The sequence below is a fragment of the Callithrix jacchus genome, chromosome 18 (assembly GCF_049354715.1).
Source record: "Callithrix jacchus isolate 240 chromosome 18, calJac240_pri, whole genome shotgun sequence".
NCBI classification, from domain to species: domain Eukaryota; kingdom Metazoa; phylum Chordata; class Mammalia; order Primates; family Cebidae; genus Callithrix; species Callithrix jacchus.
The window spans coordinates 33,066,030-33,085,479 of record NC_133519.1 but is presented as its reverse complement, the minus strand read 5'-3'; the positions used below and the strand labels follow the sequence as shown (position 1 = coordinate 33,085,479).

General features: G+C 37.3%; 1 protein-coding gene across 6 annotated transcripts in view; it reads right to left on the bottom strand.

The window, feature by feature from the left end:
• Positions 1-7,876: 7,876 nt before the first annotated feature.
• Positions 7,877-19,450, bottom strand: part of CCDC181 (coiled-coil domain containing 181) — a 35,733-nt gene continuing 24,159 nt past the window's right edge. For 5 of the 6 annotated variants that reach the window (XM_078356331.1, XM_008985062.5, XM_078356332.1 and 2 more), the window contains 2 exons: positions 10,538-10,692; positions 7,877-8,212 (listed from right to left, as the gene is read on the bottom strand). In XM_078356331.1, the coding sequence (XP_078212457.1) occupies positions 8,053-8,212; positions 10,538-10,692 (315 nt within the window). In that variant the 3' untranslated portion in view covers positions 7,877-8,052. The remainder of the gene's footprint in view (positions 8,213-10,537; positions 10,693-19,450) is intronic. The other variant, XM_078356335.1, reaches the window with a different exon arrangement.

Sequence of the window (19,450 nt, the reverse complement as noted above, 5' to 3'; positions counted from 1 at the left end):
TAGTGAATATTCCTTTTTTCCCCTAGAATTATGTGCTTTGGTTCTGGTCTTTGTCTAGCTTAACTACTTGCAATTGATTCTTCAGCCTTTTCATTTAGGATTACTTACTATAAAACTCTCAGAAGAAAACATGAGGGGAAAGCTTCACAACATTATATTTGGCAATGATTTCTTGGATATGACACCAGAAGACATAGATAAATTGAACATCAAAAGAAACATAGATAACATAGATAAATTGAACATCAAAATTTCAAACTTTTGTGCATCAAAAGATGCAGTGAAAAGGCAACACAGAGAATGGGAGAAAATATCTGCAAATCATGTATCTGATAAGGGTTTAGTGTTTAGAATATATAAAGCACTCCTACAACTCAACAACCAAAAAAAAACAATAAAAATTAGCAGAGGGGCTGGGCATGGTGGCTCATGCCTGTAATCCCAGCACTTTGGGAGGCTGAGGCAGGCAGATCACCTGAGGCCAGGAGTTCAAGACCAGCCTAGCCAACATAGCAAAACCCTGTCTCTACTAAGAATACAAAAATTAGCCATGCATGGTAGTGGGTGCCTGTAATCCCAGCTACTTGGGAGACTGAGGCAGGCTTGAACATGGGAAGGAGAGGCTGCAATGAGCCAAGATCACACCATTTTACTCCAGCCTGGGCAACAAGAGTCAAACTCCATTATCTCAAAACAAAAACAAAAACAAAAAAATTTAGCAAAGGACCTGAATAAACAGTTCTCCAAAAGGGATATACAGATGGCCAATAAGCACATCAAAAGATGCTCAACATAACTACTCATTAAGAAAATGCAAATTAATACCACTTCACATCCATTAGGATGGCAATTATCAAAAAAGAAAATTATAAATGTTGGCAAAGATGTGGCGAAATTGGAACCTTTATGCATTGTTTGTGGGAATGTAAAATGTTGAAAACAGTGTGGCAGATCCTCAAAAAATTAATTTAGATTAATTTCCTTAATCTAAATGGGTCCAGGTGCTGGAGTGATTACCCTTCTCTCCTGCTAAATCACAGAGGTTTAGGGAGTTCCTTCAGACCCCCATACAGTTACCATATGGCCTAACATTTCTGTTTCTAGGTAGATTCCCAAAAGAATTGAAAGCAGAAACTAGAATAGAGATTTGTACAGCAGTGTTCACAACTGCATTATTCACAATAGCCAAGAAGTAGTTATAACCCAGTGTCCATTGATGGATGAATAGATAAATGAAATGTGGTATATACATGTAAATAAATACTATTCGGCCTTAAAAAGGAATGAAATTTGATGCTACAATGTGGATGAACCTTTAGAATATTACACTAAGTGAAATGTCAAACAAAAAGTCAAATATCAAATGATTCCATTTATATGAGTTCCTAGAAAAGTCAAATTTGTAGAATCAGAAAGCAGAATAGTGGTTATCAGGGATTGGAGAGAGTATAGAATGCGGAGTTTTTATTTAGTTGGTATAGAATTATAGATTGGGATGACAAAAAGTTCTGGAGATAAACAGTGATCATGGTTGTACAACAATGTCAGTCTACATAATGCTACTGCATTGTACATTTAAAAAAAATTAAAATGGTAAATTTTACATGTATGTTGCCACAATTTAAAAAACTAAAAAAAATTTTTCTAATGTATATATACTGTTGTAACCACAATCTAGAGGCACACTTCTGCAACTGTTGGTTTAACAGTGTCAATTACAATAATAAAGATAAGAGAGCTAAATTTAAAAAATAAAAAAGATCTCAAATGAGCAATCTAACATAACACCTTAAGGAAACAGAAAAAGAACAAACTAAACCCAGTGTGAGCAGAAGGAAGGAAATTAAGATTAGAGTGCAGACAAACAAAATAGAACACAGAAAAATGAGAGATAAAGAAGTCAAAAGTTAGTTCTTTACAAAGAAAGACCAAATTGACAAATCGATAGCCATACTGACTAAGAAAAATAAAACACATAAAACTAAAATCAGAAATGAAAGTGGGGACATTATTAGTAGCCTTACATAGATGAAGAAAAACTGCATACCAATAAACTAGGTAAAATCCTAGAAAGACATGTATTAGTCCATTCTCACATTGCTACGAAGAAATACCTGAGTAACTTATAAAGGAAAGAGGTTTTCAAAAAGGCAGAATTATTCTGAGGCTAGACCATGTGATGCTTTATACAGTGCATTTAAAAAATTTTTTTCCACACAAGACATTTCTAAGTGTCTAATTTACACTTTTTCTTAAAAAACCACAGTAGCTTCTGTTGGCAATAGCTATTAATGAAGAAAGCAGAATTCAATTAATTGAGAAGAAAAAACTTTTGCTCAAAAAGAAAAGGTCCTAGGAGAGAAATAAAAACATGAATGCCATTTAAGTATAAACATGCACACATACATATAATATGTTGGATGTTAGCTTTTAATTAAGCTGAATTTTAACCATTGAGCTCCTAAAAACTATATTTTCCTTCCTAGAGGCCTGTCAGCAGAAATGGACCCAGTACCTCCCATTTTCTAGTTTACATGGTATCAAAAGGAGTAAGACAGATACACAAGAAGTGGAGACAAATTTTGGACAACATAAGGGGGAGTGTTTTGAGTCAGGGAAAACAGACTCAAAACCTTATCTCAACCAAAATGCAAAGCGATTGTATGACCAAGCCTTATTGCTTCCCTTGGCAGTACTGGACAAATGGCTTAACAAGCCCAGATAGGAAAATAGTAGGCTCCTGATTGCCGTTCTTCCCCAATAGTGAAAGGGACATGCACTTTTGAGCCCAGGACAGCCTTCAAGAGGGTCCCCAGGAAAATCTCACCAGCAACTGCTGGGATCTTCCTGAAGACTGTCTCCTCACAAGCTGCTGGCTGCTGCATGTAGCACCATCCTGGTCACTCCTGGCTGGTGCACCAAATCTTGTTCCCAGACTAAACTGAGGGTCAGGCTGCTGTTTCTCGTGGCCCAATAACGAGATGCAAATGACCTGGGGAGGAAGAGAGATTTTTATTTCTGCAACTGATTACAGGGAGAAGGCCTGGAAATTATTGCCAGACCAACTGAAAATTACAAGATTTCCAGAGCTTATATACCTTCTAAGCTATGTCTGTGTGTAAGTGTGCATTCATCTAAGGACGTAAGTGATTAACTTCTTTTAATCTATAACTAAGTTCTGAGTCCTGAAGATCTTCCTCTGGAACCTCAGTAAATTTCCTTAATCTTTTTCTGTTTTTTTTTTTTTAAGGTTGTAACAATTAAAATTTTTTTTTATTGCATTTTAGGTTTTGGGGTACATGTGCAGAACATGCAAGATAGTTGCATAGGTACACACATGGCAGTGTGTTTTGCTGCCTTCCTCCCCTTCACCCACACAAATTTCCTTAATCTAAATGGGTACAGGTGCTAGGGTGATTACCCTTGTCTCCTGCTACATCACGGAGGTTTGGGGAGTTCCTTCAGACACCCCAATAAACTTGTTTGTGGAGACCTGGGGAGTTCCTTCAGACCCACAGTAAAACTTGTTTAATCCAATATGGGTCTTGCTGAGAATTCCTTCATTATTTCGTCATACTTGAAGGCCCAGGAAAGGCCTAGGCAAAACTATTGATGGGCTTTTGTTCCATCCTAGCCTTTGTATAAGGGGCCTGGCTTTTAATATTTAACTTAACCCCTCAGTCAGTAGGGAAACAGTTGTTATGGAGGGCTGCATTAGTGAGACCTGGCCTGCCACAATCCTGTGTTCAAGTATTGAAAGACTATATATTATTATGATGGCAGTACTACCCAAAGCAGTCTACAGATTCACTGAAAGCCCTTATCAGAATTCCAACAGCCTTTTTGCAAAAATGGAAAAGCTGGCCATCAAACTCATATGGGATTTTAAAATGCTCTGAATATCCAAAACAATATGGAAAAGGGCAAAGTTGGAGGACTGACTTCCCAGTTTCAAAACTTACTATAAAGCTACAGTGATCTAAACAATGGGCTATTGGCATAAGTACAGATCATACTAACATACAGATCACTAGAATAGAATTGAGGTTTCAGAAATAAACCCATATTCTATGGCCAACTAACTTTCAACGAATGATGCTGGAATAACTGGATATACACATTAAAAAAAAGTTGAACCTCTATGTGATATTGTGATAGAAGCAGAAATACATATTTTGGTCTTGTACCAGTTTCCTGGTACATAGCTCCTAAGACCCTTGGAACATCCCAAGTCCCCAAGTCGTGTTTTTGTATGCTAATGAAATGACTAATGGCTGGGGGATCTGGAAGGGGTAGTTGCCAGGAGGAGCCAACCAAGTAATTAGAGAGACCTCCAAGGAGCAGGACATCTCAAGGTTAAGTTGATCACCAGTAGCCAGTGATTTAACCAATCATGCCTTCATAATGAAGCCCCTCAATCCAATAAAAACCCAAAAGGATGGGGTTTAGACAGCTTTCTAGGTTGCTGAAAATGTGCAGGTACCCAAGATCATGGAAGCTCCACGACCCTTCCTCCATACCTTGCTCTTCAATTTGGCTATTCCTGAGTTGTATCCTTTTTAAAAGAGATAAACAAAGTGTTTCTCTGAGTTCTGTGAGCCATTCTAGCAAATTACTATGGGAACTGTAACCTGGGGACCTACTATTTGTGACTGATGTCTGAAGTGGGGGGCAGTTTCATGGGACTGAGCCTTTAACCTGTAGCATCTGCATTTACTCTGGTTAGTGTCAGAATTGAACTGTAGAATACCCAGTTGGTGTCTGCAGAGAACTGGGAAATTGCTTGGTCTTGGGGAAAGCAACCTAAACTTCTGGTGTCAGAATTAATGTCCTGAGTATTGAGAGTACAGAAGGAAAAAGTTTGTTTTTTCTTACTCTACCTCATACCATACATAAAAATTAAGTAAAAATTCATCAAACCGGCGGGGTACAATGGCTCATGCCTATAATCCCAGCTACTCAGGAAGCTGAGGCAGGAGAATCACTTGAACTCAGGAGACGGGTGTTGCAGTGAGCCAAGATCATGCCATTGCACTCCAGCCTGGGCAACAAAGCAAGACTCTGTCTCAAAAAAAAAAAATGTATCAAACCTAGATATAAAAGCTGACACAAAAGTACTCATAAAAGAAAACAGGGATACTGACCTTCAGTTTGTCAGTGGTTTCTTAGCTATGATACCAAAACAAGGAGCTACAAAAGAAAACATAAATTAGACTTCATCGAAATTAAAAATTTTGTACATTAAAGATATTATCAAGAAAGTGAAAATACAACATACAGAAAGGGAGAAAATATTTATAAATCATATATTCTGTAAGGGTCTAGTGTAAAGAATATATAGAGAACTCATAACAACAAAAAGACAATGCAGTCTAAAATAAGGTAGCCAAAGGACTTGAATAAACATTTCTCCAAAGAAGATATAAAAACGGCCAAAAAGTACATAAGATCAGTTATTAGGGAGATGCAAATCAGAACAATATGATGCCACTTCACACACATTAAGATGGTTAATATAAAAAAAAAGAAAAGTAATGGAGAAATTGGAACCTCTGTGCACTGTTGGTGAGACTGCAAAGTGGTATAACTGCTGTGGAAAACAGTTTGGCCGTTTCTCAAATAGCTTATCATAGACTCATCATATTACCCAGCAATTCCACTCCTAGGTGTATATGCAAGAGAATTGAAAACAGATACTCAAATACTTGTGCATTAATGTTCATAGCTGCACTACTCACTATAGCTAAAAGTTGGAAACAGTATGTCTATCACCTGATGAATAGATAAACATAATGTGGTACATATATATATTACTTTATTCCATAAAAAGGAATGAAGTACTGATACATAGATGAACCTCCAAAACATTGTGCTAAGTGAAAAAAAGATCCAAAAAAATCACAATTGCATGATTTCATGTATATGAAATATACAGAATAAGAAATCCATAGAGATAAAAAAAAAACCCACATAGTATTTGCCAAGGGCTGGGCATGAGAGAAATAGGGAGTGACTGCCTACAGGTATGGGGCTTTCTTTTCAGGCAGTGAAAATGTTTAGGTAGAGGTGGTGATTACACAACATCATGAATAAATGTCATTTATACACTTTAAAATGGTTATTTTTCAATTATGTCCATTTCACCTCAATAGTAAAAAAAAAAAAAAAATCTAAGGACAAAAGTTTGGTCCACTAAATTGAGATTTCTATTTGTCATTTCTTACAGCTATCCTACTATACTGTAATAGTTACATCCTGTCAAATGTACGTTAATATTTCTATCATTTAGAAACACTACTTCATTGTCCATTCTAACGGCCTGCCTCATCCAGCTCCCAAATTTTGCCTGACTGGATTTCTTACTGTTCCTCAGTTCTGTAGCCTTGCATCCTTTCTGAAATCATTCAGTTGTAAGTAATGCTCAGTACTATATTAAGTGTTCTGGTCTATATATTTAATGTCAAATTGGCTCTTATCCTTAAGGATAACTATAAACAACACAAGACCAATTATAATGAAATGTTAAAGTGCCTGGTATAGTTCAAAGTGCTGTAACAAGTAGAGAAGACTGAATAGCTCTCTCTCTACTTTCTAAATTAGGGTCAAGTGATTAAGATACAAATAACCAGTTGATAAGAACTTCTTTTTTCTTTTTTGAAACAGGGTCTCACTCTGTCACCCAGGCTGGAGTGCAGTGGTTCAACCTTGGCCTACTGCAACCTCCACTTCTGGGGTTCAAGTGATTCTCATGCCTCAGCCTCCTGAGTAGCTGGGACTACAGGCACGTGCCACCATGCCCAGCTAATTTTTGTATTTTTAGTAAAGATAGGGTTTCACCATGTTGGCCAGGCTGGTCTCAGACTCCTGGCCTCAAGTAATCCTCCTGCCTCGACCTCCTGAAATGCTGGGATTATAGGCATGAGCCACCATCCCCAGCCAGAACTTTGTCTTTTAAAGCTTTGCCAGAATACTTACAGTGACTGTCCATTCTCCATCACACTTGTATGCTTACCTTTGTCCTCCACCCCTTACAGGCTCTTACACGTATCAGAAGTACTATTCCTCTACACCCTGGATTCTTGTATATTCTTAAATATCTCACATAATATAACTAAGAGAAAGGATTTTGCAACCATACAGATCAAAGTCTATGTGAACAAACTGTTCGTGTCTATACACTTTACTTTCCTCCTTCGCAGAGTGACACTAATAGGGTTGTCATAGGATTACATTATTTATATAAAGCATTTATAATACATTTTAATATGTTTTAAGCTCTCAATTAAAGTTGGCTACTTTTGTAACATACCTAAAATAGTATTACATATAATCGCCATTTTATCATTTCAAGTTTTATTTCAGATTCAAAGATACATACGTACGTATGTGGGTTTGTTGCATGTTGCTGAGGGTCTGGGTATGATTGATCCCATCACCCAGGTAGAGAGCATAGTACCCAATGGTTAGTTTTTCAACCTTTGCTCTCTTCCCTCACCCATAGGGGTCCCCAATATCTACTGGGGACATCTTTATGTCCATGAGTACCCAATGTTTAGCTCTTGCATATAGGGTGTATTTTTTTAAGGCACTAACACATGGAATTAGGCCTACTGTATTGCTTAGCTTGCCATGATTATTCAAATCTAAAGTTGAACTAAATTGGACTTTAAGGCCTTAAACCAGGCTTGTTTAAGGAGTGACTCCTTCAGCCTTATGAAATGTTCTGTTGTAACTTTTTAGCAATAATAGGAAGTGTGAATAGAAATCTGTACCTTTCTTGTGTTTGCAGCTAGAAACGTTAATAAAATAATTTAGAAGTAGAACACAGAATTCACTTGTTCAATTTGTTGCACAGACTAAGAGATGGCACAACACATTACAACACTGTGAGAAAAAAATTTATTTTGTTCTAGTATTAAAAAAACAAATTTACTGTCAATGAAAGATAAACCCGTTTGCATAATTTAGATTATAACCAAAGTACACAGACCATAAGAAAATATATCCAAAATTTTGGTAGCAGCTTCCCACTGAAATGTTTAATAGAAACTTTCAGTTATAATGATCAGTAAAACGAAAAGGTTTGGCTTCTGACATATATAGGTGTTGCTGCAACTGTTTAGCACGCTTGGCTTCTAGTTGGAGCTGTCTAGTTCTCTCTCTGACAGCTTCCTGCTCTGCTGTTTTCTCAATCCGTTTCCTTCTTAGCCATCTGTAGAAAGAGGCATAATCAGATTTGGTACATATCAACCTGAATACACTCTTCATGCTATAAAGTTACTGCTATAGACAAAATAGATGCACATTTCTTTACAATGAAATACTGTCACAACACGAAATGTTGGAAATTGTCTTATGATGAAACTGCCAACTTAACTGGCTTTTTAATAATAACACTGTTTTACATGTGCTTTGGTCCTATTATTTTTTTATAAATAGATTTCTTACTGTTTGGTACATTCCAAATAACTTATTCTTTGTAACTAGCTGTATTCTAAAACATTACTTATCTAGGTTAAGAATGCTATCATGCAGAAATGCTGCTTTCATCTTCTTACAGGTAAACTGCAGAGCTTTTAAGTCCACAAAATAATACTTTCTTAAAGTGAAAAATAAGCCAAACATGAAAACTCCAAAAGTAGGAAAGGAAAAGTCCACATTCTGACAAATTCAAGTCTTGTTTAAATAACAGCAAAAAATAACTGCATACACACATATAGCTGGTATGTAAGTATGTATTTGTATGTTTGTGTATATGTATGTATACATGTATATATATATATATATATATATATATATATATATATATATATGCACACACATACATATGGGTTTTTTGAGAAATCTAAAGACCTAAATAACTGTATTAGAATAAAAGAGACTTACTAAATACCATAATCTGATGATATATGGTCCTGAATTGGATACTAGTTTAAGTAAATAAACTGAAATCATTTATGGGCCAGTTGGGGAATAAATGAATATGGGCTGGATATTAGGTAAGATCGTTAATAAAAAGCAGATTGCAGCCGGGCGCAGTGGCTCAAGCCTATAATCCAGCACTTTGGGAAGCCAAGGCGGGTGGATCACAAGCTCAAGAGATCAATACCATCCTGGTCAACATGGTGAAACCCTGTCTCTACTAAAAATACAAAAAAATTAGCTGGGCATGGTGGCGCGTGCCTGTAATCCCAGCTACTCAGGAGGCTGAGGCAGGAGAATTGCCTGAACCCAGGAGGCGGAGGTTGCGGTGAGCCGAGATAGCGCCATTGCACTCCAGCCTGGGTAACAAGCGCGAAACTCCGTCTCAAAATAAATAAATAAATAAAAAGCAGATTGCAGAATAACATATCCAGCATGATCTCAATATTTTGCAATTGTAAATATATGTACGGAGAAATACTTAGACAATATGCACACTGGTGCTAATAGTCATAATTTCTGGGTGATGAAAATGTACTTCTCCATTTCTACAATGTACATTTACTGCTTCTGTCATAATAAAAAAGTATGTTAGGAAAAAAAAAAAAAAAGGGAGGCTGGGCATGGTAGCTCACATCTGTAATCCCAGCACTTTGTGAGGCCAAGATAGGTGGATCACTTGAGGTCAGGAGTTTGAGACCAGGCTGAGCAACATGGTTAAAACCCCATCTCTACCGAAAAATAGAAAAATTAGCCAGGTGTGGTGGCACAAACCCATGGTCCCAGCTACTCAGAAGGCTGAGGTGGGATATCACTTGAACCCAGGAGGGTGAGGTTGTAGTGAGCTGAGATCGTGCCACTGCACTCCAGTCTGGGTGACAGGAAAAAAAGAAAGAAAGAAAAAGGAAAAAGAAAAGAAAGAAAGAGCAAAAGAGATGAAAGAAGGAAATGAATTTCAAACAACTGGACTCAATATTCACTTTGACCCCAAACTCTCCCCACACTTGCCAGCAAAAATATGAAGCCACATCCACATTCTCAGAATTAGGCAAAGCAGTATCTTACCCAAATAACTGGAAAAACATCAGGTTTGCCTTAAATTATCAAAATATGTACCCAAGTCTCCTTTTTCTTTGATCTATACAGATTTTCCTCCTCAGTCCACCTGCCTTTCTTTTACTGGTAAATGCAACTTTTATTGGTTGCATTTATTGGTAAATACAGTGCACTTATTGGTAAATTCAGTTTTTCTGAGAGCTATGTAGGAGAAGCTGTAATCAATCCTCAGCCCCTTTCTCACAAAAATAAACAAGTACACAATAAATGATGCATCAAAGGTTATCACACTGGTGCCATAAGAAATAACTTAAGTACTGAAAAGTATCTTGAAGAAAAATTGGTGTGCATATATATATAACTTCACATATGTATATTATATATGTAAAGAAGTTAAAGATTTATACATTTTCAAAAGCATGAATTTAAAATTGAATAGGTAGGTGCTGTAAGATAAAACATTTTGAGGTCTTTTCTTTCAATCTTGATTGATGATATAACTCTTTTAAAATGACCACGAGGAAGGTGGGTGGAGGGAAATGCCCTGCCTTTAACTTACTGTTTAAAGGCCCTTTCACGGCCTTCTGTTCTTTTAAGGAAGAATAAGAATTCCTCTTGCTTTCTTAGTTCTTCTGTCTTTCTTTCTTTAATCTGCTCTTGGTGCTTTTTCTTAAGCCATAATTTAAAAGCTTGTTGCGGATCTCTGTTTTCCGGCTGATTAGAAAAACAAGTTTTACTTAATTTAGATAAACCAGAACTACCTTTTGAAGCCCTGCCTATTGGACTGTACAAGAATACATGTCCTACTCTTCAATTTTTCATAATAATGCCAGCCTCAATACCTGCATTTCTAGTATCCAAACCAAATACAACACATTTAAGTTTTAAGAATATCTTTCAGAAGTTACTTACCTGCTAAGCCCATTTTTCAAAACTGTAATTACAATTGTACAGGGTAGCCATAAGAATTTTTAGTCGTAAGAATTTTCTTACAAAGATAACACCATGGTAATTTTCACATAAGAAAAAGCTAGTAGGAGTAGCTTATTTTGTGGTCTCTCAAAGTTCATCATGGATATTATCTTCGGGGAATTTTCAAAAGTTGAAAGAGCTCTTATTTGGAGAATAAAGGAGAGAAAGAGGACAGCTTTGGTACTCTTTACCCTTGGGAAAAGTGTGACCTCATATGGATTCCTGGCTAGAATACAAAAGGAAAAGACACATTCATTTAATACTTCCCCCAAATATAAGCTCTGCGATTGAACTTATATCTTGCATTTCTCTTGTCTATTTCCTATACCTTGCATTTTTCCCTTGTTTGTAACCCACATTGCCAAATACGCTCTATTATAATCTATAAGGTTATCCAGGATCTTTGATGCACAACTGAACTTTGTAAAGAGGACCCTTGGATTTAAAGACTCATTGCCAAACACCTGGAAGTCTGGGAATTGCTAGAAATGACAGAAAAGTGTTCAATCAGGAATTATAGATCAACAGAGTCCAGATATGAAGCAATAGATAGGAAGAGTAAGTTCTGGTGTTGTATTACACCACAGGGTGACTATAGTTAACAATAATGTGTATTTCAAAATAATGAGGAGAGGATTTTTTAATGTTCTCATCATAAAGCAATGACAAGCGTTTGAGGTGACAGATATGCAAATTACACAATGTATACATGCATCAAAACATCACACTATACTCCATAAATATGCAAAATTATTTGTCAATAAATACAATTTTAAAGTTGAAACATTTTTAAAGAGTCAAGGATTTAGGAATCAGCAGGATAGGTGGGTATCCCATTCTTTCTACAGATAGTTACAGTGTTTACTACATAGCAGGCACTAAAGTACTGGGTTGCATTAATAAATAAAATTAAGGTTCCCTCTCTCACACATTCTATATTGTATGATACAGTAGCCACGAGTCATAGGGGCTGTTTAAATAAAATTTAAAATTCAGTACCTCAGTCATACTAGCTACATTTTGAGTGCTTAACAGACACACATGTATATATAGCAGCTACTATAATGGACAGCACAAACACAGAAAATTTCCATCATCCCAGAACGTTGTATTGGACAGTGTTTTGCACAGAGAGGATAAAAGTAAGTGACTGACTGAATGACTGATTTACTGATTGTCTGATTTAAAAGAAAAGTATGGGAAGGAGAGAAATAAAGGCAGCAATGAGGAGAAAGGATGGTATTTACATAGAAAGTAAGGGAGGAAGTTATGGGATACATGGAGAAAAGCAGTGGTAATAATAAGAGCAAAGGAGCTAAGAAGGGATTGTGTTTGGCATGATCAATAAACAGTAAAGAAGTCAAAGTGAAGTTGTGACAGACGCTGAAGACTGGAAGGTGAAGTCAGGGAAGTAGCAGGGATCAGGTAATGTATAACCTTGTTGGCCAAGGTAGGAACATTTCATTTTGAGATGAGAATCCATTGGGGGTTTCTGAGCATAAGTACATCAAAAATTCACCATTTTAGAAATATCATTCTGGCTACAATGTGGAAAACAGACTACATGAGGGAGAGGCAAGGTAGAAGGGGACTCGGTTATCAGGCTTTTTAACAGTTCAGGCAACAGAAGAGAATACTGGTTTGGATTAGGGTAGTGGGACTCTGTATATGCACTGAAGACAGAACCAACATAATTTGCTCAAAAATTGAATGTACAGTTTTATGCTATGCTTTAAATAATTATTTTAAATTATTCCAGATTTATTAGTATAATAAATAAATTTTAATTTATTTTTAAAAGTTAAGGTAAATTAAAGCAGAACTATCATGAAAATGATAGACTGCAGTGGTATGCAAAGATGTCACTGCATAAGTTCATAGCAAATAACTCTCAACAGTGGAGGGAACCAAAATAAGAAATTAGAAATAAAAATTTTAAGGATAACCAATATAAGAAATTAGAAAAAATTATAAAGATAAAATATGAATTATACAAATAATTATTAATGGATTAAATGATCTGATTATAAAAAAGGATAAATGACTGAATTGGAGACTTTTGCATCTATTCATGATGGAGTAATTGGTATCAGATTTAACCCTTCTGCCCTAATTAGCCATAAAACTAGACAAAATGTACACTGGAGCATGGTTACTGAGAGAAAGAAAAATACATGATATAACCCCCATATTCACCCCAACTCTGTACTTGGTGGCACTTTCCTGACCACAGGAAGGAGAGGCCATAGCATCAAGTAGCAGTAGTCTCACTGGGCTCAAGAAACAGAGAGAGGAGTCTGGTGCTGCTGAGACAGTTGAATTTCCAGGGCAGGATACCAGAAATGAATGAATCATGTGTAGAGATGCTCCATAAGTCTGTGTGGGGGTTTCCCCTGGGCCTCCGCAAGGACGGGGCTGTGTATGTGTAGAGTGAGGCTCTGTAAGATCTAACAGAGAATAGCTGCTGTTAATGAAGAAGATACCAAAGGTTGTATAGTTTTGGAGACATTGGAGTTCCAATCCAACCAGAATGAAAAATACTTCATTGCTTACCTTGATCACCCACGTAGAACCCTAAAGGGCCATGCTTTGGAAGTAAGGGTCATGTCCTAGCATAAAGACCATGCTCTAGGAATAAGGACAAAACCAAAATAAACCCATCCTGATAAAGCATAAATCCAAGTCTAACAGGATCGAGAGGTTTCAATACTAATTTAACCGCCTACTGGAACAAATTTCAATACCCTTTAAAGGAAAACAGCATATTTTAGATTTTCTTGCAACATTTTTATTGGGTAAAGATCCACAGTCTATTACCCAATTAAAAAAAAATTACTGGATATCTAAGGAAACAGGAAAATGTGACCCATAATCAAGAGAAAGAGGCCTTTAACAGTAACAGATGCTAAGATTACATGGATATTGACATTTATATACAAACAGGTCTAATATTTAAGAAATGAAAATGTGGATATAATGAATAAACAGAGAATCTCAGTAAAGAAATGGAAACTTAAAAACAAAAAAAAAACCACACACACGAATTCCCTGAATGGGCTTAACAGCTGAATGAACACTGCAGAAGTACTGATGCCTAAAGATGGATCAATAGGAGTTATGTAAACTGAACAAAGGAAAAAAATTCTGTAAGCAGAAGTTTAGTAACAAGTGAGATAATAGCAAGTGTTCTAACATGCATAAAATTATACTTTCAGAAGAAGAAGAGAAAGAAGATGAGGCAGGAAAAAAAAGTGGCTGAGAATTTCTCAAATCTGAAACAAAACATCAACATAAAGATCCAAGAAGCTCAGCAAAACCCACATTAGGTATATTCACAGCAAATCACACATGTAATAAACTTCTAAAAGCCAAAGCAAGAAAAATGTTAAAGCAACCAGAGGAAAAGAACATATTACATACACAAGAACAATAACAAGAATGATCTAGCTGACCTCTGAATAGAAACAATGGACATTCGAAAAAATTGAACACCATCTTTAAAATGCTGCAGGGGAAAATTACCTGTCAGCCTCAAATTCCACAGCCAGTAAAAGGAAAAATATATATTCAAAGGTAATTTTTCACACATTCAGTACATATAATATGATCAGAGCAATGCTTTTTAAGAAGCATGCAGAGGCATAGCTAAAAAGTATATAGAAAATAAAATATAAAGGACTATTTTTTAAACATGTGATTAATCTACAAAAAGGCAGAAAAGGATAAGTAATTGAACAAACAACAAATATCAAGATGATACAATTAAAACCTATCAAATAAATAATTATAATTAAATAAGAGGGAGGCTGGCAAGATGGCCGAATTAAAAAAGCTCGTCTGCAGCTCCCAGCAATATCAATGCAGAAGGCAGGTGATTTCTGCATTTCCAGCAAAGGTGCCCAGCTCATCTCATTGGGACTGGTTAGAAAGTGGATGCAGCCCACAGAGTATGAGCCGAAACAAAGTGGCGCACTGCCTCACCCAGGAAGTGAAAGGGGTCAGAGAACTCTCTCCCCTAGCCAAGGGAAGCCATAAGGGACGGCACCATGAAGAATGGTGCATTCTGGCCCAGATACTATGCTTTTCCAGCGGTCTTCACAACCTGCAGATCAGGAGATTCCCAGGTGCATACACCACCAGGGCCCTGGGTTTCAAGCACAAAACTGGGCGGCCATTTGGCCAGACACTGAGCTAGCTGCAGGATTATTTTTTCATACCCAGTAGTACCTGGAACACCACTGAGACAGAAGGCTTTACTCCCCTAGAAAGGAGGGTGAAGCCATGGAGCCAAGTGGTCTAGCTCAGCAGATCTCAACCCCATGGACCCCAGCAAGCTAAGATCCCCTGGCTTGAAATTCTCACTGCCAGCACAACATCTGAAGTTAACCTGGGGAGCTCCAGCTTGGTGTGGGGAGGGGCATCTGCCATAACTAAGGCTTGAATGGGCAGTTTTTCCCTCACAATGTAAACAAAGCTGCCAGGGAGTTAGAACTGGGCAGGGCCCACCACAGCTCAGCAAAGCCAGACTGCCTCTCTAGATTCTTCCTCTCTTGGTAGGGCATCTCTGAAAGAAAGGCAGCAGCCCCAATCAGGGCTGATAGATAAAACTCTCATCTCCCTGGGACAGAGCACCTAGGGGAAGGGGCAGCTATGGGTGCAGCTTCAGCAGACTTAAATGTTCCTATCTGCCAGCTCTGAAGAAAGCAGCATATCTCCTAGCACAGCATTCGAGCTCTGTTAAGGGACACACTGCATCCTCAAGTGGGTCCCTGACCCTCATGCCTCCTGACTGGGAGACATCTCCCAGAAGAGGTTGACAGACATCTCATACAGGAGAGCTCTGACTGGCATCTGATGGGTGCCCCTCTGGAACAAAGCTCTCAGAGAAAGAAACAGGCAGCAATCTTTGCAGTTCCTTAGCTACTGCTGGTGATACCCAGAAAAATAGTGTCTGGAGTGGACCTCCAGCAAACTCCAGCAGACCTGCAGCAGAGGGGCCTGACTGTTAGAAAGAAAACTAACAAACAGAAAGGAATAGCATCAACATCAACAAAAAGAACATCCACACAAAAACCCCACCTGAAGGTCACCAACATCAAAGACCAAAGGTAGATAAATCCATGAAAACAAGGAAAACCCAGTGCAGAAAAGCTGAAAATTCCAAAAACAAGAACACCTCTTCTCTTCCAAAGGATCACAACTCCTTACCAGCAAGGGAACAAAACTGAATGGAGAAGGAGTTTGATGAACTGACAGAAGTAGGCTTCAGAAGGTGGGTAATAACAAACTCCTCCGAGCTAAAGGAGCATGTTCTAACCCAATGCAAGGAAGCTAAGAACCTTGGGGGAAAAAAGGTTAGAGGAATTGCTAACTAGAATAACCAGTTTAGAAAACAACATAAGTGATCAGATTGAGCTGAAAAACACAAGAACTTTGTGAAGCATACACAAGTATCGATAGCTGAATCAATCAAGAAAAAGAAAGTGTATCAGAGATTGAAGATCAACTTAATGAAATAATACATGAAGTCAAGATTAGAGAAAAAAGAATGAAAAGGAACAAACAAAGCCTTCAAGAAATATGGGACTATGTGAAAAGATCAAACCTACATTTGATTGGTGTACCTGAAAGTGACGGAGAGAATGGAACCAAGTTGGAAAATGCTCTTCAGGATATTATCCAGGAGGACTTTGCCAACCTAGCAAGACAGGCCAACACATAAATTCAGGAAATACAGAGAACACCACAAAGATACTCCTCAAGAAAAGCAACCCCAAGACACATAATCATCAGAGTCATCAAGGTTGAAATGAAGGAAAAAATGTTAAGGCAGCCAGAGACAAAGATAAGGTCACCCACAAAGGGAAGCCCATTTGACTAACAGTGGATCTCTCTACAGAAACCCTACAAGCCAGAAGAGAGTGGGGGCCAGTATTCAACATTCTTAAAGAAAAGAATTTTCAACCCAGAATTTCATATCCAGCCAAACTAAGCTTCAGAAGTGAAGGAGAGAGAAATAAAATCCTTTACAGAGAAGCAAATGCTAAGGGATTTTGTCACCACCAGGCCTGCCTTATAAGAGCTCATAAAGGAAGCACAAAATATGGAAATGAAAAATCTGTTCAAGCCACTGAATAAAACACACCAAATTGTAAAGACCATAGACACTTTTGCAACTATTGGGCAAAATAACCAGCTAGAATAATAATGACAGGATCAAATTCACATATAACAATATTAACCTTAAATGTAAACAGACCAAATGCCCCAATTAAAAGACACAGATTGGCAAATTGGATAAAGAGTCAAGACCAACCGGTGTGCTGTATTCAGAAGACCCATCTCACATGCAAAGACACACACAGGATCCAAAAAAAAGGAATGGAAAAACATTTACCAAGCAAATGGAAAGCAAAACAAAAAAAGCAGGGGTTGCAATCCTGGTATCTGACAAAACAGAGTTTAAACCAACAAAGATCAAAAAAGACAACGAAGGGTATTACATAATGACACACTATCCTAAATATATATTTACCCAATACAGGAGCACCCAGATACATAAAACAAGTTCTTAGAGACCTTCAAAGAGACTTAGACTCCCACACAATAATAGTGGGAAACGTTAACACCCCACTGTCAATATTAAACAGATCAACAAGACAAAAAATTAACAAGGATATCCAGGACTTGAACTCAGATCTTGACCAAGCAGACCTAATAGACATCTACAGAACTCTCTACCCTAAATATACATTCTTCTCAGCACCACATCACACTTATTTTAAAATTAACCACATAACTGGAAGTAAAACACTCCTCAGCAAATGCAAAAGGACAGAAATCATAACAGTCTCTCAGACCACAGTGTAATCAAATTAGAACTCAGGATTAAGAAACTCACCCAAAACCACACAACTACATGGAAACTAAACAGCTTGCTCCTTAATGATTACTGGGTAAATAACTAAATGAAGAGAGAAATAAATAAGTTTTTTGAAATCAGTGGGAACAAAAACACAACATACCAGAATGCCTTGGACACACCTAAAGCAGTGTTTAGAGGGAAATGTATAGTCCACAAGATAAAGCAGGAAAGATCTAAAATCAACACCCTAATATCACAATTAAAAGAACTAGAGAAGCAAGAGCAAACAAACTCAAAAGCTTGCATATGATAAGAAATAACTAAGATCAGAGCAGAACTGAAGGAGATAGATACATGAAAATCCCTTCAAAAAATCAATGAATCCACGACCTGGTGTTTAAAAAAAAACATAGACCACAGATCAGACTAACAGAGAAGAAAAGAGAGAAAAATCAAATAGAAACAATAAAAAATGATAAAGAGTATATTACCACTGATCCCACAGAAATACAGACTATCATCAGAGAATACTATAAACACCTCTATACAAAGAAACCAGTAAATCTAGAAGAAATGGATAAATTCCTGGACACATACACCCTCTCAAGACTAAAACAGGAAGAAGTCGAATCCCTGAATAGATCAATAACACGTTCTAAAATTGAGGCAGTAATTAACAGCCTATCAACCAAAAGAAGCCCAGGACAAGATGGATTCACAGACAACTTCGACCAGAGGTACAAAAAAGAGCTGGTACCATTCCTTCTGAAACTATTCTAAACAATAGAAAAAGAGGGACTCCTCTCTAACTCATTTTATGAGGCAAGTATCATCCTGATACCAAAACCTGGCAGAGACACAACAAAAAAAGAAAATTTCAGGCCACTATCCCTGATGAACATCGATGTCAAAGTCCTCAATAAAATACTGGCAAACCAAATCTAGCAGCACATCTACAAGCTTACCCACCACGACAAAGTTGGCTTCATCCCAGGGATGCAAGGCTGGTTTAACATACTCAAATCAAAAAACGAAATCCAGCACATAAACAGAACGAATGACAAAAACCACGATTATCTCAATAGATGCCGAAAATGCCTTGGATAAAATTCAATATCCCTTCTTGTTAAAAACTTTCCATAAACTAGGTGTTGATGGAATGTATCTCAAAATAATAAGAGCTATTTATGACAAACCCACAGCCAATATTATACCGAATGGGCAAAAACTGGAAGCATTCCCTTTGAAAACCAGCACAAGACAAGGAATCCCTCTGTCATCACTCTTATTCAACATAGTATTGGAAGTTCTGGCCAAAGCAATCAGGCAAGGGAAAGAAATAAAGAGTATTCAAATGGAAAAGAGGAAGTCAAATTGTCTGTTTGCAGACAACATGATTGTATATTTAGAAAACCCCATCACCTCAACCCCAAATCTCCTTAAGATGATAAGCAACTTCAGCAAAGTCTCAGGATACAAAATCAAAGTGCAAAAATCACAAGCATTCCTATACACCAATAACAGATAAACAGAAAGCCAAATCATGAGCAAACTCCCATTCACAATTGCTACAAAGAGAATCAAATACTTGGGAATACAACTTACAAGGGATGTTAAGGACCTCTTCAAGGAGAA